The 23,240-nt window shown below is 38.9% G+C and overlaps 1 protein-coding gene across 10 annotated transcripts; it reads left to right on the forward strand.

The window, feature by feature from the left end:
* The first annotated feature begins 493 nt into the window (after positions 1–493).
* bcas1 (brain enriched myelin associated protein 1) lies at positions 494–22,829 on the forward strand. Of its 10 annotated transcripts, none has more exons than XM_042492649.1 (16): positions 494–580; positions 717–808; positions 1,073–1,157; positions 3,405–3,595; positions 11,168–11,341; positions 12,240–12,296; positions 13,587–13,622; positions 14,326–14,538; positions 14,658–14,738; positions 17,237–17,302; positions 17,518–17,562; positions 17,710–17,775; positions 18,050–18,088; positions 19,193–19,312; positions 19,829–20,032; positions 21,816–22,829. In XM_042492649.1, the coding sequence occupies exons 2-16, from the start codon at positions 770–772 to the stop codon at positions 21,894–21,896; spliced, it is 1,497 nt and encodes a 498-aa protein (XP_042348583.1). In that variant the 5' UTR covers positions 494–580; positions 717–769; the 3' UTR covers positions 21,897–22,829. The 10 variants fall into 10 exon arrangements, with proteins under 10 accessions (XP_042348583.1, XP_042348584.1, XP_042348586.1 ...); XM_042492650.1 differs by having other exon boundaries at positions 19,196–19,312; XM_042492652.1 differs by lacking the exon at positions 18,050–18,088.
* Positions 22,830–23,240: the final 411 nt, after the last annotated feature.

Consider the following 23,240-nt stretch of genomic DNA (forward strand, 5'->3'; position numbering starts at 1 on the left):
ATTTTCTGCAATTTCTTACCAAGTTGCTTATTGCTTCTTTCTCCATGTTTTTTAGAGAAATTTGCAGTGGATTCAAAGGCATCTGAAATTAGCAAAAGAAAAATGATGTCGCGCCAGTTGTTAAAGGGTTAATACAACAGGTTTCTAGGTGCAAACATTTCGTTTCGGCAGTGTGAAGTGTCCCAGTTCAGTATCCTTAACACACATCCTGTTAACACACAGCTGTCAACAAAAGAGTGCTGCACCGCCTTATCACAGTGTGACTGATTAAAGTGTTTCTGCATTATGATCATGTCGGGCTATTTTCAACAAATTTAACAAGAGGATTAACCTGAGCTAATCATGAGCTTTTATTATAGATCACTAACACTCAATTTGGGCGGATAGTGGACTCTTCACAGGAAACCCAGGTGATCACATGAAAACAGTCCCACCCATTTTTAAAGCACACATAAAGTAGCTTGTTAAAAACAGCCTGTATGCACAGTAGGAGCAGGAAGCCCGTGTCTCTGACAGAGTGACAGACCATATTTTTTCTTGAGGAGGATATCACTTGCTTCACTTGCAGAGGTTTAGCAAGGTAAGATATTTCATAAATGATAAGACAAACTGCTGTTTGGACAGATGCGATAGATCCTAAAGAAGTTATTCATTATTTGCAGCTTATCTTTTCTTGTTCATGCAACATAACAGAACAATATTTCTGTTTTTTTTAGTTTAATCTGAGTTTAAAAAAAGCTTGTGTTTGGAGCTCTCGACTGGGAAAAACATGGGAAACGAGAACTCCAAGAACAAAGAGGCGACCAAGGTAACATCTTATTAAAAATTCTACTACAAATATCTGTAATGCTGTAACTGTGCAGCAGTATATATACCTTTGCAGCCTCTACATCAGCAGTGAGATGCATTAAACAAATATAAAGTTGGACCAAAGGTTTGAGCCTCAAGTTTTTTTGCTTTACTGTTAAGGGTCTGTTTACAGTTAAAAAGCAGTGTTTCTGTTAAAATGTAGATAATGTCTTGTGATCTGTGGCCGGAAGATGAACCTGTATTCCTTTATTATCTTTCACAGAGTGGGAAAATAAACGAGAAGCATAAAAATGGATCGGTGAACGGCCTTTCTGCAAACATCACATCTAATGGATTGGAGATTGCTGGTGAGATTTTTTAAATTTCTTATTGTTACGATAAATAATATGGAAATAATGCATGATGATGATTTAAATGCAAGATAACATAGTAGTTGTATGTAATATATGCCCATAAATGCAGGTGAGTCGAAATGGAGCATCAGTAAAAAGTCCTGTTTACTAAATTTGGAGAATTCAAAGATGAGAGATTCATTATTTTACTGTTTATTCTGTCTCATTGCTTCTTACTTTGTGAGAAAATCCTGTACATCCCCCTCTGACAGACAAAATCAACTGATCTTTGCATGTTTATGTTAGATTAGTACTTCGGACTTTTATAACGCTCTGCAAACAGCGTGACTCCCAGCTGGACTGTGTCTTGAGTCTTCCAATGTAAACTATAGGCGTAGTCTGAGACTTTGACAAGGAGCGACTATTTGACCTGTCACAGTTTGTGTCTCTGCAGTGACAAGAGTGCTGCAGGATTCCCATTGACACCTGAGTTTGTCTAAGCGCTGATGTTGACGCTGGAGATAAAGATAATGTCACTTTTGCGCACTGACTTGCCCATGTTTACTTCACAGAGCCTTGCATAATTAGCACTGATATCATGTATTAGTTTTATGTCACATGAAAAGAGCCTAACGTTCAAATCAACACTGAGATCTAATAGTGGCCACTGTGAACTTTTGTGAAGCAGATGCACACAAACATTGCAACATGGACTTCACATTGGAGAAATCAGAGCCAATTTAAAGTGACGGTTCACCCCAAATCAATAATACATGTTCTTCCTCTTACCTGTAGTGCTATTTATCCTTTGAGGTTGTTTTGGTGTGAGTTGCAGAGCAGTGGAGATATCGGTCGTACAGATGTCTGCCTTCTCTTCAATATAATAGAACCAAATGGCACTCGGTTTGTGGTGCTCAAAGCGCCCAAAAAATACATTTGAAATAATCAAAGCAATGTCTCTTTTTGGAAATCATGACCCTGTTACTAAAGATAATCCATAGACCTTGTTGTGAGCAGTTTCATGCAGGAACTACTTTTTTCCTATCAAATTACACCCACCATCGGTATTACCGCTCAGAAGGAAGCGTGCAATTACCGCTAGCTCATTAAGAAACCACTGAGCTAGCTTATGTTACAGCTAGGCCATGGAGGACGGCGTTAATGTTTACATTTGATGCTGTCACAAGCATGATTTTTGTTGTGAGCAGTTTCACAACTATAAATTATTTTTTTTTCCATCGAACTATACCTGTCAGTTGCATCACCGTGCAGAAGGAACTAAATCTACTACTAGCTCACCAAGCACCACTGAACTAGCTAAAGTTACAGGTCAGTCGAAGGGACGCCATTAATGTTTACAACTCGAGCAGTCACAAGTACAAGCCTCTCGTCCATGACTAGATGCCATAGATGTATTATAATAACTAGACACCAAACCCCAAGATGGCGCCTATTCATTATGACTTCCAGGTTTGCTTCCACAGTATGCTGACTATGCACAGTAATGTTCCTAATCTGCTCATTGACTTTACACAGTGATGAAATCATAGATTTTTAAATTATTTTTCTTGGCTTGAGGAAAGTTTTACAAATAAAAAACCTCAATGGATCAAAAATTCAGAAATGACCTTGTTTGCAGCTCGAGGTGTCCTGTCAACAGATGTCTTTTATAATGAAGGCCTGTAGGGAAAACGCTTTCTGAGTCACAAGGGATTTTGTTCGCTGCGATACTAGTGGCCGCTGGGAAAAATTGAAAGGAGCGCTGAGCTGTGCTCATGGGGGCCTGTTGGATGATTGCTTCTGTGCAGTCATTCAGTTAGCGGGTGTAATTCTGCAGAAAGAAAACAGTTCTTACATGAAAGTGCTCACAACAAGGTCTATGGATTATCTTGAGGAATTGAATCAGAATTACTGGTAAGAGACATTGCTGTTGACTTTGTTAAATTATTATTATTATTATCATTTGAGAGAAGGCAGACATCTCTATTGAAGATATCTCCCAACACTTGGCAACTCACACCAAAACAAACTAGATTGACAAATACCACAATAGGTAAGAGGAAAATATGTACCTTTTAAGAACTAATAAATATTTTGACTTATAATTGAAAATAAACTAGTAATTCCATTTTTCCCTTGTCAATTTGTGTATTAAGTGACAGTTTTGTGACTGCAGGTTCCATTATTATATAGTTTCAAATTTGGTGCCACAGGCCAATCCTTTTATTAACTTTTGGACTATGGATTCTTCTATTTCTGCAGTTAATGGTGAGACCATGGTCCAGCAAAATGGTGAGCCCGTCACTTTAAACCTCACCACAGACTCAACTGAGCCTGAATTCATTGTAGTCGAAACAGACTCTAAACCTGCTGAAGCCCCAGTTATTCCTGAAGTCGCAGAAGCCGTCACCCAGAAGGAAGAGGTGAAGGAAAGTAATGAAGCTCCAACTGATGTAAGTCTTCCTGCCACTGATTCACAGCCAGTGAGTGCACCTTTTCAATTTTGGTTTTAAAAGACAAGTTCCGTATTATTCTGCATTTTTCTTATTGTACACAAATCCCACAAAAAGACAAAAATCAGCAAGTGCTGCCTGATGTAACATATTATTCCTTGCCACAATGCTCCATTGTTCTCCCAAGAATTTTATGTTTGTACAAACAAAAAGTAGGTCACACTGTTGCATTGGAGGACATGTTCCTCCATTATGATTTACACAAGCAATGTAGTTTATTTTGACTAAAACCCATGGACATCAACCTGCTGCCGGAAAAATAGAGTAACAAATGTGTTAATCCGTGACAACAAACAGTCCCTCACAAATGTCGTATTTACTCCTACTTAGGTCGCATTCATTAAAAACTACAGTGTCCACCTGATATAGCGAAAAATTTAACCTCTTTTAAAAGTTAAACTTTATTTTTTTGAGCCATATTTAAGATGTACGTCTTTGAGCTAAATGCTTCAAAGGAGGGTAGGGAAGGACAAAAGCATTGCTGGTTCTGGTCTTTTCACATGATTTGTTAACAGTAAGGAAAATATAGAAATATACCAGTCTTATACATCAATGTTTTGTTCTCATCTTTAAAACAATCTGCCTGCCAAACTGCCTGAAATCACTTCGATTTAATCAGTCCAGTAAACCAATTTTACCACTCCAAAACCTAACTGAAAAAAAGAGAAAGACATAATTCCTGTAATCACAAAACAATTGTGATGAAGCATGTGATGAAGCACATGGTTGTCGTATGTGTCCATAAACAAAAAACAACTGTATTTTCTCTAAAAACAAATAATGATTTTTATAATAAAGGAGTCGAGCTCAAGTGGAGAGGAAGCTGCCACTGTGATCGTGCACCAAGAGGACTTTGAATACCCACATCGAAAAGCTGAAATATCAACGCAGACAGACAGAAAAACAGAAGCAGATATTTCAACACAAACTGGTGAGGATGATGACGATACAACCACCAACATCGAGGGCCCAGTGGAAGAGGTAGTCGTGATTGAGACAGTAGCCACAGAGGGAGAAACGTTGGATGAATCTATAGTTGTCATCGCTGAAGAGGCTGTTGGAGAGACTGCAACCAATGAGCCCTTAGCCAACCAGACAGCAGGGATCATCATCGAAGAAGTTGTCCTGCAGAACGATGTGTATGAGAATATTGTGTTCAGAGCGGAACGAGTGGTAGTTACTGACGTCAAAATCTATGATCCAGAGGAAGAGAGCATGAATTGGCGCATGGAAACTGAGCCTAAAATTGCTGCGGAACCAGAAACTAATCCAAACAAATTCATTATAGAAGATGAAATAGCTGCAGAGGAAGAGAATATTGAAGAAACTGTACCACTGGAGATCTCTTTCGGCCTTCCTAAAGTTGTGGCAGATTGTATCGAGGCAGTTTTCGCCGCTGTTTCTGAATCCGCTGACTTTGCTGCTGTAAACATGTCAGAGTCAAGTGCAGATAAAGTAATTACTGAAAGCAATGGTGAAGGAGCAAGAGACGTGTCAGCTGATGCACTGTTGATTGAAACCGCTGAACCCGAGTCTAATGCTGCCACTCCTGAGGCCGGGGAAGCAAATGGTGTTCCTTTCCTTCCACAGGCTACGGTGATGGAAACAATCTCAGAGGTTGTTTGTGACGACCCTAATCCTACACCTGCAAACCAAGACGTACCTGTAGAAGAACAATCTGTCTCTTCTGGAACAATATGTCTAGTTAAGGTGGAACATGCCCATGAAGAGGTCACTGCTGATGATGTGGTTGCAATTAAAGGCATACTAGGAATACTTAATCAAAAACAACTTGACGATCAGCCCTCAAAAAAGTGTGGCAGTTGCCCTGGGGAAGAAATTATCATCATAGAGGCTCCTTCCAATGAGCTTGTCACCACTGAGGAACTTCCTGAGGATAGTCTGAGCTCTCCTGATGATGAAGTCAAGCTTGAGTCTATTCCTTACACTACAGACGTGAAAGCGGAGGTTTGTCAAGATGTGAAAACAGATGTCGGACCTGAAAGAGTTGACGAACCAGAGCCAAGTCTTGTCATGGTCAAAGAAAATGGAGATGATGCTGTTGCAGTAGAAGATGTACCAGCATTACCTGAACAAAAACAACTTGACAATGAGCCTTCTAACACATACGACAGTGGCCCTGAGGAAGAGATTATCATTGCAGAGACTCCTTCAAATGAGCTTATAAACATCGAGGAGATTCCTGAGGACACGTTAAGCTCTCTTCCTGAAGTCATCAATACAGATGGGAATGCTGAAGTTGGCGAAGATGTGAAAACTCTTGTGGTACAAGAGAGAGATGAAGAAACAGAATCAAGTCCTGCCTTTGTCAAAGACAATGCTGAGGTGATGATGGACAAAACAGCAACTGAAGAGGATGTTCTGAATGAATCTGTTGTCATTGCTAAGGAGGTTATTGAAGGTACAAATGAGGAATCCTTAGCCAACATGACTGCAAACCAAGAGGAACTTCCTGTCCCTCCCGTGACAGTACTTCTAGTTAAGGTGGAATCTTTCCATGAAGAGGTCATTGCTGATAATCCAAATGTTACTGATGATGTATCAGGAATAGTTGAACTAAAAACTCCTTTGCCTTTGGAGAATTGCAATAGCTGCCAAGAGGAAGGAATAATCATTGTAGCAGCTGCTTCCGATGGCCTTATCACCATCGAAGAGCTTCCTGAAGATGCACTGAGCTCTCCTCCTGAAGTTATCACGACTATTGAGAACGCTGAGGTGAATGAAGATGTAAAAACTGATGTGGGACCAGAAAGAGTTGAAGAAACAGAGCCGAGTCTCGTCATGGTCAAAGACAATGCTGAGGTGATGAAAGAGGCAGCAACAACTGAAGAAGATATGTTGAATGAATCCGTTGTTGTCATTGCTAAGGAAGTTGCTGAAGAAACAAATAAGGAGCCCTTAGAGAATGCAAATCCAGATAAACTTTCTGTCCCTCTTGTGATGGTACCTCTAATTAAAGTGGGATCTGCCTGTGAAGAGGTCATTGCTGATGATGCTCTTGCCGTCGAGGGTGTACCAGGAATACCCAAACAACTTGATGAGAACTGTGACAGCTGCCCTAAGAAAGAAATTATCACAGTAGAGACTCCTTCAAATGCAATTATCTCCTTTGAGGAGCTTCCTGAGGATACATTAACCTCTCCTTCTGCAGCTATCACTACAAATGAGAATACTGAGGTTGGTGAAGATGTGAAAACTGATATGGGACCTGAAAACTTGGAAGAAGCAGAGCTTGTCATTGTCAAAGATGATGCAGAGAAAATAATAGAGGCAGCAATTGATGCTCTCTCTCTGGAATTTGAATCTTATACCATCACTCTTGAGGAGCCTCTTGGTATCCCCCTGGAAGAAGAGGTGATTGCTGCGACAACTTTTGTACCTCTTTCTAGAGAACCAGCAGCAAGCCTTGCCATTACAGAGGAGCCAGTTGAGGCAGGTGCTGAGCAGATGACTGCAGAAGCTATAGAAGCTTTATCGAATGAAATTGCAGCAGTGCCACAAAGTGTTGAGGAAGATACTACTAGAGAAGTCGTCACTGGAAATGTAAGTTCTGAAAAACCCATGAAAGAAAGTGACATTGCAGAAGAAAGAACAGAGGTACCAGAAATTGCTATGGCACAAGCTGAAAGCGGCAAAACCCCTGAACAGTTCGCTTTGATCTTTGAGGAACCTATAGAAAAGAACCCAAGTCCTCATGAAGAACATGCAACCACTGAGGTGTTAGAGAACATACTGCAATCAGTTGTTGAATCTGTTTCAGCAAAGCTTGATGTTACAAAAAACTCAGTTGAGGAACCTCAAGATGTGCCACCGAGAAACGCTACAGAAGAGTCTGAAACCTGCGCTTCAGTCCAACAAGACCTTGTAAAGGAGAACCTCGCAGCAGCCGAAGTGCTGTTGGAAGATGCTGATAAAGGGACTGCTGTGGAAGTCTTGAAATGTATCGAACAAACTACATCCACCCCTGTAATTTCCAAAAAGCCTGTGGAGAAGAGTGCGAACCCTCTTGAGCCAAAAACTGATGTACGTGTGGTCATCATCGAGACAACTGAATTTAGAGAGGCGATAACAGAAGAGATAATGCAACATGCTCTTTTAACTGTTGTTGAGGAGAGCCCTAAAGATGCTGCGTCAGACGAACCTGCATCCAAGTCTGTCAAAGCTATTCTTGAGACCATTGTAGAAGAAATCATTACAAAAGATGTTGCAGCTAAATGTAACCTTGCAACTTCAGAGACAGTAGCACCACAGATTATTGCAGAGGGACCGTCTGAAGAGAAGGCAGAGAATGAATCCAGCACGAACTCAATAGACTCAACAATGGGCTCACAAAGTGTCACAAGCACAGACATGGAAGCTTTGATTGATAAGCTGCAGTCAGCTTGTATATCAGTTGTTGAGAAATCAATGTATAGGATAGGTGCTTTAAAGCTTTCTTCAGTGGGATACAGAATTACTGTCAGTATTCATGTGGCCCCAAAGGAAGAACAAAAGTAAAATATTTAATTTATCCAAATGTTTGTTTTAAAAATATTGGTTTATGTGTTGAATATGTAGTGGTAATTGTTTATTAATTGTTGTATGCTTAAATGTTTTAATACAGACTCTTTCAACATAAGCAAATGATCTAAAAGAGATCTTAATAAAAGAATCTAATCAAATTGCAGCTGGATTGTAAAATTATTTCTGTTTTATAAAGAAGTTTCAGTTCTGTTCCTATTTTATGTTTTTATATATCATTAAGACTAAGCTCACAAAATGCTGAAACATTTTCCAATAAAAAATGAAATATGTTTTATTTGTTCAAGAGTTTGTTCATTATTTATTTGATATTATTTACATTATTTAATTGGATTTGAGAGGACAAAACACAGTCATTCAATCTTTATTTAGTCTTGATGGATCATTGCAAGCAAGCTCTCATTTACAATGACATAGAGAAATTTTTTATTGTAAGTAAAATAAACCTGTGATTTTAAACAGGGGTCTTCAGCATTTTTTAGGACACGGACCCCTTGGCTTAAAGAGAGAGAAAACAGGGACACCATACTACATCTATTGTAAAAAACTGCATTGGATGTTAAACCAGGAAGATGGAGGTTGTCAGGCAGAGGGCGTTATCAGCCTCGGGTTGCAGTCTTGACTTGTATTTGCTTTTGTAGTGGGTGAGAAAACTCCACTTTCACAAACATAAGTCGGTAAGAGGCAACATATGTTGGACTTGTGTTAATGTATATTTTTTGGTCATTTTTTATTTCTGAAAAAAAAAAAAAGATTTTAAAAAACTCATCAAACAATAATTTGGTGCCCCCCCTGCAGAAACTCTGATGACCCCCAAGGGTCCCTCTGTTGAAGACCCAGGATTTAAAATGTATCAACGTCAATTCAAAAGTTATGCTTTCGAATCCAACCTTTCTTGCGCAACCACAAGGTTACCTGCTACTGAACTGAATCTTGTGGGCTGGACTTGGCCAGTGTTGATCAAACTGAAGGTTTGGCAAGATCCACTACGGTAAACTACAGACGCAGTTTTGATCCATGGGCAGAGGAGGAGTGGACATGTAAGAAAATTTCATCCAGGCTGCCTATTACATGCATGACAATATGTATGCAGACACTGGTTAAGCCTAAAACCTGAGCAAATTGACTGGATTTATTACAAAAACATTGGAAGAAAGCAATGTGCACCTTAAGAGGAAACTGGTAAAAAGTGCAAGAAAATTGCCTGAAAATTAATAAAAACAAAATTTTAAAAAAAGAAAAGAAAAGGGAAGTTAAAAAATAGAAAAAGGAAACCTAAGAAAAAAAAACATAAGAAACATAGTTCTCCGGTCATTTTCCCTAGCTTTTTAATTAAACAAAAATATCAATCAAGTTGCTTGTTGCCTTTTTACCCATGCTTTCAAAAAATCAAACCAATTTTCTAAATATCTAAATACTTATGAAAGGTGTTTGAATGCAGTCACTCAGGACTATAGTCTTAAGCGATCTTAAGTGATATGCTGAGGCACTTTCTCGTCTTAGGTGTCATGCTAGCTGAGCTGTAAACACCTGACCGACGTCAGCTCAGTTACCATGACACCCGATGTCATGCAGGCTAATAGGCAGCTTAGGCACATACTGTAATGACGAGTGAGTGACTAGCTGATTGAGCTAAGCTAGCCACTACAGGCTGACAAAATAATATGCATTTTTTAACCCATTACAATATCACACAATGTTAAACAAAAGCAATCCACATGCACCAGTTAAAACATAACATTCTTACTAATGCTACAATGGAAGTCATGTGTAAACATGGGTTTTCTATGGATGTATTATGAAAGTATGGATACAGCGGTGGAGGGCAGGGCCCTGTGCACTCCTATGGCTGCTGCTCATTGGCACATGAGGCAAAAAAAGCTCTTTTTCTCTGTGGATCTACAGGCCCATGAGGACTGCTCACAAGGGACTTAACGGTGTCCGAGCACAGCCGAATGTGCCCAGCGGAGCAACCAGCTTTCCGGTTTAGTGCTTCACTAGCTTGAATGGTGGTCTAAAAAATTGAATTTTGCAGCTCTTTTAGACTTTGTAAATGTTATCGAATTGAATGGCTCAAATCAATCAAATTAAGTCCACCGGAAAAAGTATTTCTGGGTCCATGGGCATCACATGATGGACCTCGACGGTGCAATTCCCCTTTTGGCCACTATGTAAACTCTGCATCAGAGCCTGGTACACTTCCTGGGGCTTGGGATTTTCTGTCACCTCCTCCCCTGCTCTGTCCATGGACTTCAAAACTCAGCCTTTTGTTTTCTGCAGAGGATGCTGCCAAGCTGTAACTCAAATTGAGACTGGCCAATAGAGATGTGTCTTACATCTGTCCGCGTAGGTCCCTCCCACAAGGTTAAGCTCAACAGCAAGCAAAACTTTTGGATTCGCAAACAAAAGATTTAAATTTACATTCATACATTTTAATAACAAATGTATTTTACTGACAATAAATAAAGTGTTTGATTGCAGTATCGGTCGTTTTGCTCTCAAAGCTGTTTTGTGATCGCAATGTTGAAACAACCTTTTTTTCTGTTTAATTGCATAATAATGGAAAAACTCCACAAAAATAATACCTGATTTCAAAAAAGACAGAGGTAGTCACTTGAAATGTTAAATTTGAATCACAGTGATGGAAAACTGAACTGAAGAGATTTACTAAAAATGATTTTAGAATCAGAGTTGGTCAGTACTATATTTTTAAAGATACACAGCAAGGTATTTGAGTTTCCTGACATTTCTCAGGGCATAACTCTCACACATTGTTGAATATCAATGAGTGAGGGGTGGGACACACACATTAATAAAAGGCTGATTGTTGACAATGCCCCGAGTAGGCAGAGGCATGGTTGGAATTGTGCGCCCATCTCAATGCTGCGATTAAGACACTCACTGCTTGCATTATCAGCTGCGCCGCTCTAACATAATTCTCAAAGGCTAATTCTTTGTGATGGTGTATAGGAGACAGCTAACCTAAAGCAAGAATCAGAAGCATCAACGGGGCCAGAGAGTGTGACTCCAGACGCGGGGCCAGAGGAAGTAAAAGCTCCTGAAACTGAGAACGGAAACAGTCAACGCGCGGCAGAGGACGGTAACCCAGAGAAGAATCCAGTTATGAACTTCTTCAAGACACTAGTAAGTGACACTATTTGAGAAATTAAGTTGTGGTTTTTATGCTCTTGGTATTTTCAGTTGCTTGTAAATTTAGACTGCTTGGGGGGAAAAATTAAAGAATTGTTTTCATCAAACATGAAAAAACAAATCCTCTCTTGTTATCTCCAAATATTTCTGAAGGCAAACAGCTGCTCAAACAATTAAAAAATGTGCTCTTATTTTACTTAAAGCTTCAATGCAGCCAAGACATTTGGTAATTTGTCAGATAAAGATGTGATCTGTGATAATAAAACAGTAAAGATGTTTAAATTTGATTTGTTATTCCTCTTATTTGAGGTGTGTTCTAAAGGTATCCATAACAAAATGATGACAGCGCCTTATGGAAAACCTTGCAACAAGCAGCTATTGTATTTCCTCTTCATCGTGCTGTCTTTTGGCCTCATGCCGTTTTAAAGAGTTACCATTGCCCTTGCCCCATGCTAATCAAGTCTTTGAACATGCGGGAATGTGGTGGCCTATTGTTCAACCCATAGTGTGAGCTCACAAGGGAGGCCTGTGCAGTTGGAAGTTGAGATTTGTGAAGATAGAGCGAGGGCAGGCCTACGCCATCTCCAGAGCACAATGGCTGTCACAATGACAGCGCATGTACTGTATGTGCTCTGTCAGGGACCTCAGTGTGCCTCAGTTAGCTTACCATAAAGGCCTATGTCTGCATTCATGAAAGGCTTCTGTTTTATCTAAATAATTATTTTTCTGTTCCTGTTACATCAGCCATGTACGCTCATCCTGAACACTTTAGACTGCCAGCTATGAAATAACATAATGCGCACACATCTGAAGGATTTTGCTGTTCTTGTTATTTCTTGTTTGGCATAAATAAAAGTGACCGACAGTTATTTTTCTTTTCCTTGTTGCACAGATGACTCCCAAAATAATCAAAAAGGAAGCAGCTACTCCTGATGCCGCAAAAGACCAGGTGATCAAATGTTTATGAAGCATCACATATTAAACACGCAAAATTATTAACTGACTGTAATTTTCCCAGATTGCAGTTTACCCTGTTTAAAATGTATCAGGTTATGTGACTATTTTATCACTTCATCAAAGTAATGCAACTTATTACTTGTAAATCGACTCATTTTCTAAATTCAGTTTCTAGTAAATGTTTTAAATGGGCAATGAACAGTCACTAAAAATATAAGTGCATTAGTGTTGCACTCATATTTGTTTTCATTTTCCAGAAATATGCCAAAAGAAGACACAGCAAAAGAATGAATGTTATACTCTAAATGAGCTTTTTACCAGAAAATAATATATTTTTGGGTGTAACACCCTTCTAATCACCACCAGTTTGATTAAACATAAACATGTCATTAACTTACAGTCACTTGTAACTTACAATAATTACATTTATCTTTTAATGTAATTACATGTAACTTCACTAGTTACATGTAACTAGTTACTCCCTAACATTGACCACTGTATATTTAATCAAAAAGGTTTTGACATTCTTGTTTGATTTTCACTCAGTGTCCATTTTAATATCATGCTTATTTTGGTTTTAAAAACTCAGTATTGTTAGGAGATGATTATTTGACTAGTTGGATGGATTATGTTGAACACTGGGTTTATCATTTTTTCAGGTTGCTAACTGACATCCATTTCTGTTGAAGGGATAGTTCAGATGTTTTAAATGTGCGCATAAATGAAGTTGCAAAATGAAAGACAAACTAAGTAATCAAGGAAGTAGCAGACCAGCAGCTCCTGTGGCCAGAAATTTTAAATCTCAAGGGAGTCTGGCTTTGAAGAGAGCGATATCACAGCTTCATTTTTCTGTCGGCGTTGTTGTGTGACATTAAGGTAAAGCAGTGAAAATTTTCTAATTACAGCACACACTTAAAATGAGATTGATTTTGTTAGGTGGGACTTTTTTTAGGTGGCTAAAATATATTTTGTCACTGATCCCTCCACAGCAGTAGACTGCTTAGCTTTCATGCTTCTCCATACTGGAGGCGTCTACTGTTCGTAATACACTGTCTATGGATAAGTACCTCATATGACCCCACTTCAAAAAATCTGAACTATCCCTTTAATTTCTGTTTCTGCTTCAATTTACCTTGCCCTGATTCCAAAAAAGGACATTTTATTTAAATTATTATTTATTTAAATTTAAATTCTCCAAAGCACAGGCTTTTTTTTGCAGATCTTTGTTTGCTTCAGTTTAGCTTTGTCTCTCTAACTGCTTCCTTTTTTTGTTGCCAAATAGTCCCAGAAGGAGACCCAACCAGCGGCCACCACTACTGTGAGCACTTTGCACATAAAGTGTTTTGTTTTTATTTCATTAGAAAAGTTATATTTACTGGGTTCAGTTAATTTCTATAAATGCCACGTTATTTGCTATTTTTTTTTTTACATACAAAATAACTTTTAACCCTTTGACACCAGAGCAAATTGGCATGATTTCTTTCAAAAATATGGGAAGAAGGTAATGAGAATCTTGATCTGAAGAAATTATCCAAAAAGTAACACAAAAAAGACAACTATCCCAAACATACTTTAGAAAATAAGAAAAAAAAGTTTAAAATAAATAAATAAAAAATAAGGAAATGACCTGAAAAAGTGCCTAAAAATATTAACAATTCTGTAAAATATGTTTAGATATATGAATATGATAATTATACATCTATTTTTGGGGAAATATTTGCTAGCTTTTTGAAAAAATAAATTTCCAAATCTACAAATTCCCTCAAATAACTTCTTACTGAGTTGCTCAATACCTTTTTCCCATATTTTTGAAATAAATCAAACTAATTTACTCAGGGTTCAAAGGATAAAAAAAGCACAGGAAAAGTGATCCAGGTTGGCATTCGGACGAAAAGTTAGTTACTACACTGAATTGATCACTGCTTTGCATTTATCCTAATCATGCATCATGTACAATCATGTGACTGTGTGGAAAGTTTTCTTTCCAAAACATTATTTTAACACCCGTTCTATTTGAAAAGGTTGCACAAGTATCTGAGCCGCCCGCACCACCCAAAGGAATGAATATCCCACCACCGCCTCCTCCAGAGCCACCGAAAATGGAAATCAAAGGCGAACCGGCTGCCAAACCTGCCAAAGCATCACCAAAAGAACAACCAAAAGCTGCTGCAAAAACCGAGTCCCCAAAAGTAAAATCAGCCAAAGCTGCTCTGAGCAATCTCTTCCGTCCAAAGGTAAATACACTGCATGACAACATCATTATTTTAAGGGATGCAGACTTTTTTAGTGGTGCATGTTGCACGGTGAGATCAGATTATAACGTAGTGTGGAATATACTGTATGTGAATTTGAGGTATTGCTAGGTTTCAAGGCACCGAAAATCAAGGGCGCTTCAAAAAGTGGAGCCAAAGCCCCGGCCAAGACTGCAGCAGCGGTACAGTAGATTATCATATTCTCAAACTGACCATGGCTCATCCTGTTACTAACTGAACAACAGCTGGTTTGTCTGGAAGTGTCAGAAACTGAACAATGCCCAAATTGAAACCAGCTGCAGCAGTTGTGTTTAAGTTAGTTTTATTTTTTGTTGTACTCTTACGACTAATCTGTTGAGTGTGCAACGTAGTTTGACTTGGTGAAATGGTTTCCCTAAAAAAAAAAAAAAAAGTCTCATATTAGCACCACTAATTCTACCACAGTCCATATATACATCAAATGTTATATATCTAATATTTAAACTACATTAATGTTTTGTTTAATCAAGAAAAACTAGTTTGATATTCTGGGGAATACACTTTTTTGCTTACTTGCGTAGACTTAGAAGAAAAGATCAATACCCCTCCCATTGCTGTGCACCCATTTTGAATGTTTTCACTGAATTTATTGTCAGTGATTATCAGCCAAATAGATTTGGGTTTGCTGGGTCCTGCTACACTTACCAGTAGATGCAGAAAGCCTTTATCAGGCCATTAACCCTTTGAAACCTGGAGCCAAATCGCTTTTCTTTTGCTGCTTTCAGACACTTTTCACAGCCTTTGAACCCTGTGCAAATTGGTGTGATTTCTTTCAGAAACATGGGAAAAAAGGCAATGAGCTACCTGGTAAGAAACATTATGCAAACTGTGAGAAATTAACAGAATTAAATTTTTTTTTAAAAAAAAAAGGTAGGGATAAAATGTATAAGAATAAAAAAGAAAATGCTAGGGAAAAACTACCAAATTTTTATAATTAATATGACTGTACGCGACCTGTACCAGGACAAGTGGTTAAAGACATTGAATGAATGAATGCATGAATATTATAATTATTAAATTAAAATTCATGTTACAGAATCATTATGATTTCTTTGTTTTTTTCCCCCCACAAATTTTCGGGTAATTTCTTGTATGTTTTAAAAGAAATTCCTTGCAAATTTTTAGTTTTGTTGCTCATTGCTTGGAAAAACAGTGTTTCTGAAAGAAATCAAGCCACTGTGCTCAGGTTTCAAAGGGTTAAATTCCCAATGGCATCAGGTTAGGATTCACTTTTGTGAGGTTTACGCACCAACACTACATGGTTAGGTTTAGAAAAAACACAACAGTATGTTTGTTACTAACTAACATTACTTTACTTTAAAATAACTCATTGTTCACTTTTGGTTCCTCACGGGACACATACGCCGTTCTCCTGGGTGAAAGTCATGTGTTTGATTGACCCATCCAGCATTCCTCAAACAGCCACTATCATCACTATCAACCCTACTCTGTTATACTGACAGTACATCACCTGACCTCCTTCATCAGGGCCAACCCTAGTCTTTTGGGGGCCCGAGGCAGATTTGGTTTGGGGGGTGCCCCTCACTGTCATGTGTTGCCTCTTCACATGACACTGAAGTAATGTGCTTATTGTAAATATCAGTTTAAGCACACATGATGTTAGGTTACTGTTATTAACTGATATCACAGTTTACAGAAGATTATCTGATTGTTGTTCCCCAGTCGCAATCTCATGTTGTTTTCTTCTTTGGTTTTAGACAAACAGCTCCGTTTCATCCTTTCATTGAAGTTGTTAACATTGCCACTCACTTTGTTATGAGTGGGAGTCAGGACCCTCGTTTAATTTGTGAAGCCAACGCAATTTGCATAGTGAGTGTAGGGCCGCCGAGCCCTGCTTGTCAGACATTTCAAGCGCTTTTGGGGGCCTCCTGCGGGTGGCCACCAGAGCTCTAGCAGCTGCCTAGTTCATTTAGGCGTTGGGCCGTCAATAAACACACCCATTTAATACTGATACCAGAATTCTGAGCTGACTAGTCGATACAGCAGAATCCCTCTAACCCATATCTATGGGGCTGATAACCACAAAAATGCCCTTTTAATCATGGAGCAAGGTTTGAATTGGGTGTCTGTGTGTAGGTTAGCTAGAGTCAGATGACGATTAACTTAGCTTAGCATAAAGACTGGAAACAAGGGGAAACAGCTAGCCTGGCTCTGTCCAATTACAGTCGCCTATCAGCACTACAGCTCACTAATAACGTCTTCTTGTCAAGACAAGGTTACCTGACAACCAGACTCCAGATACTAAAACTCCTAAATGTTACACCTTTACACTCAAAATAAACAGCATACAGCACAGGAAGTGAGCTTTAAAGGTGCTGGTATACTCATTAACTTTGAAGAAGGCCAGGCTAACAGTTTCCATCTGCTTCTAGTCTTTATGCTAAGCTAAGCTAACAGCCTCTTGGCCTTAGCTCTTCTCACCTAAATCTCAACAAGAAAACAAAAATGTAAATGTTTCCCAAAATGTTAAACTATACTTTTAACCAGTTCATATTAGTCAGTTTTCATTACCACACTAACATATAAAGCATGGCATAATGAAAGTTGTTTCTCATAAGCCCATTTTCTGTCTGTCTTGTTGGCTTTTACTAACAATAAGAAATGCTTCACTGTCCTGCAGACAATCAAGGATGACCCACCACAGCCAGAGGTAGCCGTAGAGGTAACACCAGTTGTAGACATGCAGGTAAACTAGAAAGGATGCTGTTAATGTTCTCTAATGTGAGTCTAAATATTAATAGTCTTTCAGAAAACCTCTCATTAGCACAGTGGGTCTTACTTTGAATCATCTTTTGAGGATATGCTCATTAAAGACAGTCCAAATGCAGCAAATTACAACATTTCAACATGTACATCTAAATATTCATTTTTCAGAATAAAAAGGGTAGTTTTGCTCTGCAGGTGACACCGGTGGAACAGCCAGAGCCTGTTGTTGTAGAAGTCCAGGTAAATCAAAGGAGGGTGCTCAATCTTTGGGGTTTGTCTCTTTTAGGGAGCGGAACAATCTTCTGGTCCTCTGATTGCACCACATCACTTTGTTTGAATTAAATAGATTTATTTTTTGTTCACATGTTCTGATTTGCATCTGTTCAGAGTGAAAATAATGTTGAACCTCAGGAGACAGCAGAGGAGGCGGCACAGCCAGTTGTAGAAGAGCAGGTAAATCAGGAGGAAGTGCTCGGGAATATTAATTCTTGATTTTCTTCACTCTACAGGCACCTCTGACATGATGTTGTACCAGATGTACCAAATATTATACTAAACCAAACACATTTCATTCATTTCAGTTAACAAACATGAAATTTGGCTTTTGCAGTTTTTTAAATTGTATCATCAACTTTTGTATGTGGTAAATTTCCATCATGACAGATGAGCCAGTCTATGATTTATTGCATTTCAGTTGATGGGAAAACAAATAATTTTTGCTTTGCAGATGGTGGAAGAGGTACCACAGCCAGTGGTAGAAGATGAGGTAAATTAGAAGAGCCTGACATTGTGAGAAATAAGCTTTTCGTGCTTTCTTGCTGAAAGTTAGATGAGAAGATCACTTGGTCTTTTACGACGATCACACTGAGACGCATCATACCAGGCACAACTGCTCCAAAAACAGCTGGGAACGCCTGGAGCAGGGCTGCGTGTGCATACTGTACGCGCTTGACCAAAAGTGAAACTGACGAGCGATGTGATTCTGCACCTTGAGCTGAAAAGATGAAAATATTTTAACTTTTATGCATGCCCAAAAAACGCCAGAAAGTGCATCGTGCAGGAGCAAGAGAGGAGTGCCATAAGTAAACAATGGTTTGGTAGTGATGTGTCTCAGTGTGACCAGCCCTTTAAGAAATCCAACTCCAGAGGGATTTGTAGTTCAAATTTCCAGCTAGAAACTCAGAAATTCTGACTTCCCAGTGCATATGAAAACGCCATAAAGTATGGAGCAACAGCTAGCTTAATTAGCTTAGCTTAAGATGGAAATGGAGGAAAACAGCCTGACTTTGTCCAAAGACTCAAAGCTGCCTATTAGCACCTCTAAAGATCACTTAATAACACGTTCTATCCAATAAAACCACAACTTTTTGTTTTTACTTTTTTTTTTGCATTAAACAAATGAAAAATAACATCTTAAACAGTACGATTTCATATTGTTTTACAAAGCCAGGCTAGCTTTTTCCAGTTGCCATTCTTCATGCTAAGCTAATTGTTTCATGCATTATATTTAATAGGCATGAAAATGATATTGATCTTCTCACGTCTTAGCAAGAAAGCAAAAAACTAAGACTTATTTCTTTAAGTGTCAAACTATTGTTTTAAATCGTCAGGGGAGAAAGAAACATTCCTTTTTCTCTTTTCTTCAGTAACCTTATTTACTTTAGTGCACGACGGTGTGGGCGTCTTCATTCTTACAGGGACTGGTTCGAATTTTTCTGCCTCCTTTTTTGCTCTGATCCTGGACTTTTACCCTCTTTTACCCCGTCTTTCACTTCACAGGTGGCCCTCATCCTGTCCCCTTCAATCACTGTCAAGCCATTCATTTGTAAATACCTCATATTGTGTATGTTCTCTGCTGTCTTGATGAAAGAAGGTGGATCCCTCAAAAGCCGGTACTCTGGAGGCTGCTGCGAAGCCAGAACTGCCACCGCCTGCCGAAGAAGAGAAGAAACCAACCTCAAAATCCCTCCTTTCTTTCTTCAAGCCTAAAGTAAGGACCTATTCACTCAATAATATTTTTTTTCCATCTGAAATGTATGAATTGTGGTGAAATTCCTAAACAGACAGTAACAGATTAATGTGAATTTGAGGTACTGTTAGACCGCATGACCACAAAAGTCCAGGCAGCCTCCACAAGTGGAGTTCAGCTCCTCAAGAGAACAGCTGGAGTGGTAAATACAGCAAAACTACCTCTCGAGAATAGATTATTAACCAGAGTGATTTCATCGGTTACATCTGGTATTAAAACCTGCTCTAAAACAATTTTTTTCTCCATTTTTATTATATTTGAAAATCATAACATCAGTGCTTCTGTGATCATCGCTCATAACGTCGCAGTACAGCTGGTACATCTTAATGTTGCTTCAAATGTTACGTCTGATGTCATCTCAAAGTCCATCTGCGCTTAATGAGCAGAGCACATCAGACACTGTTATGTAACGACGCAGAAGGCTGCTCTGGGACTGGAATAATTCAGTTTCTCCATCATGCATCACAACACTTTCAGGCTGATCCCAAGAAGGCGACCCCTGCCCCGGCTGCTGCAGCCGCAGAGACGGCTAAAGCCAAGGAGGAGCCCAAAGCAGCAGCCAAGTCAGCGGAGGCGGCTGTAGACAGCAAACCGGCTTCAGTGGCCCCCCCGGCTGCAGATGATGCCAGTGTGCCCAAAAAACAGGAGAAGAGGAACTCCATCCAGCTGTTTAAATTTCTGGTAAGGAGAGAATCATTTCTATACTGTTTATTCAGGTCAGATTTGAATCACCCTGCATCTTCCACTAGATGGCAGCAGCAACTCATGAAGTAACTGAAGCTGTGGGCCTTTTTTCACAGCATGTGGTTTGTTTTGCACGGTTTGGTTTTTATAACTTGCAGTTGATACATTTGACGTGAATCAGGGGACACATAGTCCATGCAGTGTAGCAAGTGGAACAGTTCAGTGAAATGATACAAGTAAGAAAACAGGGAGCCAACAAAAAAAGCAAAAACAAAGATCTGAAGTTAGAAATCTGTTTCCTGCAATAAACAGCAAGGCTTCTAGGGGATTGAAATCAAATGCAAGTAAATGCATGTTTTGCAATATTATCTATATTTACATATGTCATTTGTGCTTATAGTGCTATTAAAATTTGTATATTCTTCTCCGGTCTTTAAATTGCATGTCCTGCTCGTTTTTGTTTGTTTTGTTTTGTTTCTCTTTCTTTTCTTCGTTCTTTTGCGTTGTAGTTTTTTAGGAAGCCTTGTGTAACACCTTGGTAAAGGGACAACAGATGAAAAAATAGCCTCCTTCTTCCTTTATTCATTTGCACTGTCCCTTTAAAAATAAACTAAACCTATATCTTAATAACTTATGGGCTAGACATGAGTCAGACATGAGGCTCTGTAAAGGTCCACCGTGTGGGATTTAGGGGCATCTATTGGCAGAAAATGCAAAGTATAAAATATTAATAACTATGTTTTCATTTGTGTCACCTTAAAATAACAATTGTTGCATGTGCATTACCTCAGAATGTGCTGTTTATATTTATTTCAACAAGTCATGGTGTTACATTGCATCATAAAATGTGGGTACAACACATACAAAGTGAAATCTGACCTGCAATAACAATCAAACACCAGAATGATGATTCGTTTCACGGAGGCGTCCAATCGGCCCTGGTTCGGAATATATTTGATACGTAAATTAGAGAAATGGGTGAGAATTAGAATTCTGCAATAATTGAAAACATTTTTTACAAAAGATTATAAAGAAATGCTTTTTTTAATTTTAAAATGTTCTGTTGTATTTTGGCTGCATTCAGTCTGCTGAAACTCTCAGCTCTGCGCATTGTGGCACCCAAAAGCTCCCACAGTAGAGCCCTATCATGTCCACACGGTGGAAAACACGGAGGGAATTACAGTATTTGAAAGAAAATATAAAAGTAACTGAAAAAACACAGAATTTGGCACGATGTGGATGCAGTTTAAAAAAACAACTGTTTTTACGACCATCATAGGAGTTAAATTAACGGAAAACAACCGTGCCACTATGATTTGGCTTCATATGGTCAGGCTTCTTCTTTTCTCTGCTCTCTGTGACTTTCAGTGAAGCCATGGCTCAGCTTATTCCTTAATTAGTGAAAAAGTGAAGACAATTGTGAAACAGCTTATATCCAATTCATTTTGAATATTGTCTTATTTATTTACCACGTGATTAGAAACCGTTCCTGAAAGAAATTATAACATAATCTGTAAGGCCTTCATTGCCTTGTTTACGGGGCAGGTCCGCTTTAAGAGAGTCTGCCATGCTGTTCTACAGTAGCCCTGAATGGACAAACCAAACATTGGCTCTAAACAGGGCAATTTGCATGTTGGCCACTATAGTTCTTACAGTTTCAGTTCTGCAACCTCACAGCTGGATGCCACTTAATCTCACACTCTGGACCTTTAAAGAAAATATTAGTACAGTCGATACCACAATGAACAAACATTTACAGCTTTTATCCTTTTAATTTCAGAGTCAGAAACGTAACTCTACAGATGCCGGTGTCCAGACAGAGCCAGCTGTTGCTGCTCCAGCAGCTGAGAAAGCCAAATGAAACCAAAACCACCAGTGAAGTTTCCCTGTACAGACTCCCTCTCTGTTTCTGCTCTCACTCAATCTTTGTATTTATCTCTCTCATCTCCCTTTCAACCCATATTGAAATACTTTAACTACATTCATTTGTTTTGTTACCGTTTAGAAGTTGCAATACGGAAGGAAAAAGTTACAGAAAGGGTAAAAGCAAGTAGTGAGAAGGGAGGGCAAGTAGTTGACCAAGTGGTGATTTGAAATGTTTAAAGGTGAGGTAGTTGAGATATATATTTATATATATTTTTGGTCATTTAAATGTCTTGACAAGTACAGCAATGTGAGTGTGAGACCTTTTCTACAGACATTTAACGTGACTTCTCTCTGTTCTAACACACTGTGCTAGTATGAGTCAGTACCATGCTTTGCTTTCAGTAATTATTACATCAGAAATATTTTTAAAAAATACACACAGGTTCTATTTTGCTGTGCATATCAGAAAAATATAAAATGACAGTACTTAATCTATGTGACATTAAGATTAACAGCTCCAATAAAGAGCTGATAAGAGGAGCATGTTCATATAACAAACTGCACTTTTTAACTTTATGTAAGCTATATGTAGATTAAAGCACATATCCTAACAGGATCGGGCCATATGGGAAAATCACAATCTTTACTGTTCTGTGGGGAACTGATTGTAAGTGTTACAAATGCATCTAAGGTGGCAGAATGGTGTCGCAGTGCACGTGTGTCCTCGTTGTGCGTTCTGCAGTCGTCATAATTCACAGTCGATTAGCTTTTCATATAATTGCAGCACTTTGTGTCATGTAATTTAATGGAAGTCTTTATGGTGTTAGTCATTTGTGTTTGGCATATGTGCAATTAATATCTCGCTTTTGTTTGCCTATATGTAAGTATATGTGTATGTGTAACTTCAGCTATCTTGAAGACAATAAATATGTACACCATTCATTTGTTCTGTGGGTTTCCTTTCCTGTAAAATAATGGACATAGCCACCGTGACGTCCTGTTTTGAAAACTCGACTTTGTCATTTTTGGAGCCAGAAGTGACCATATTTGGATGAGAGGGTGGAGCTGTGGAGGAGCGAGGGGTGGATCGGACTCAGGCTGCCGTGACGCCTCACAGACAGCCTGTCAAACAAAGCTGACGAATGCAGTCGAGATATTCTGACCTCCTACTTGAAAAAGTACAATTGAACGCCACTTAAAGTTCTTCCTTGTGAACTTGAGGCACGTGCCCAGACTTCAGCGGTCTGACGTCACGCAACAATGGCAGCATCCATAGAGGCCACTGAGATGCACATTGTAAATAGTAAGAAATCAACTGAAAGGCAATGCAAAGTAAACA

This window comes from Plectropomus leopardus, chromosome 8 (assembly GCF_008729295.1).
Source record: "Plectropomus leopardus isolate mb chromosome 8, YSFRI_Pleo_2.0, whole genome shotgun sequence".
Classification (NCBI taxonomy): Eukaryota; Metazoa; Chordata; class Actinopteri; order Perciformes; family Serranidae; genus Plectropomus; species Plectropomus leopardus.

Bases quoted from the DNA above. Each gene is read 5' to 3' on its own strand.
- bcas1 (XM_042492649.1), top strand. From the start codon at position 770: ATGGGAAACGAGAACTCCAAGAACAAAGAGGCGACCAAG. The intron at 1,158-3,404 runs GTGAGATTTTTT...CTATTTCTGCAG, and splicing joins TAATGGATTGGAGATTGCTG to TTAATGGTGAGACCATGGTC. The intron at 17,776-18,049 runs GTAAATCAGGAG...TTTGCTTTGCAG, and splicing joins AGCCAGTTGTAGAAGAGCAG to ATGGTGGAAGAGGTACCACA.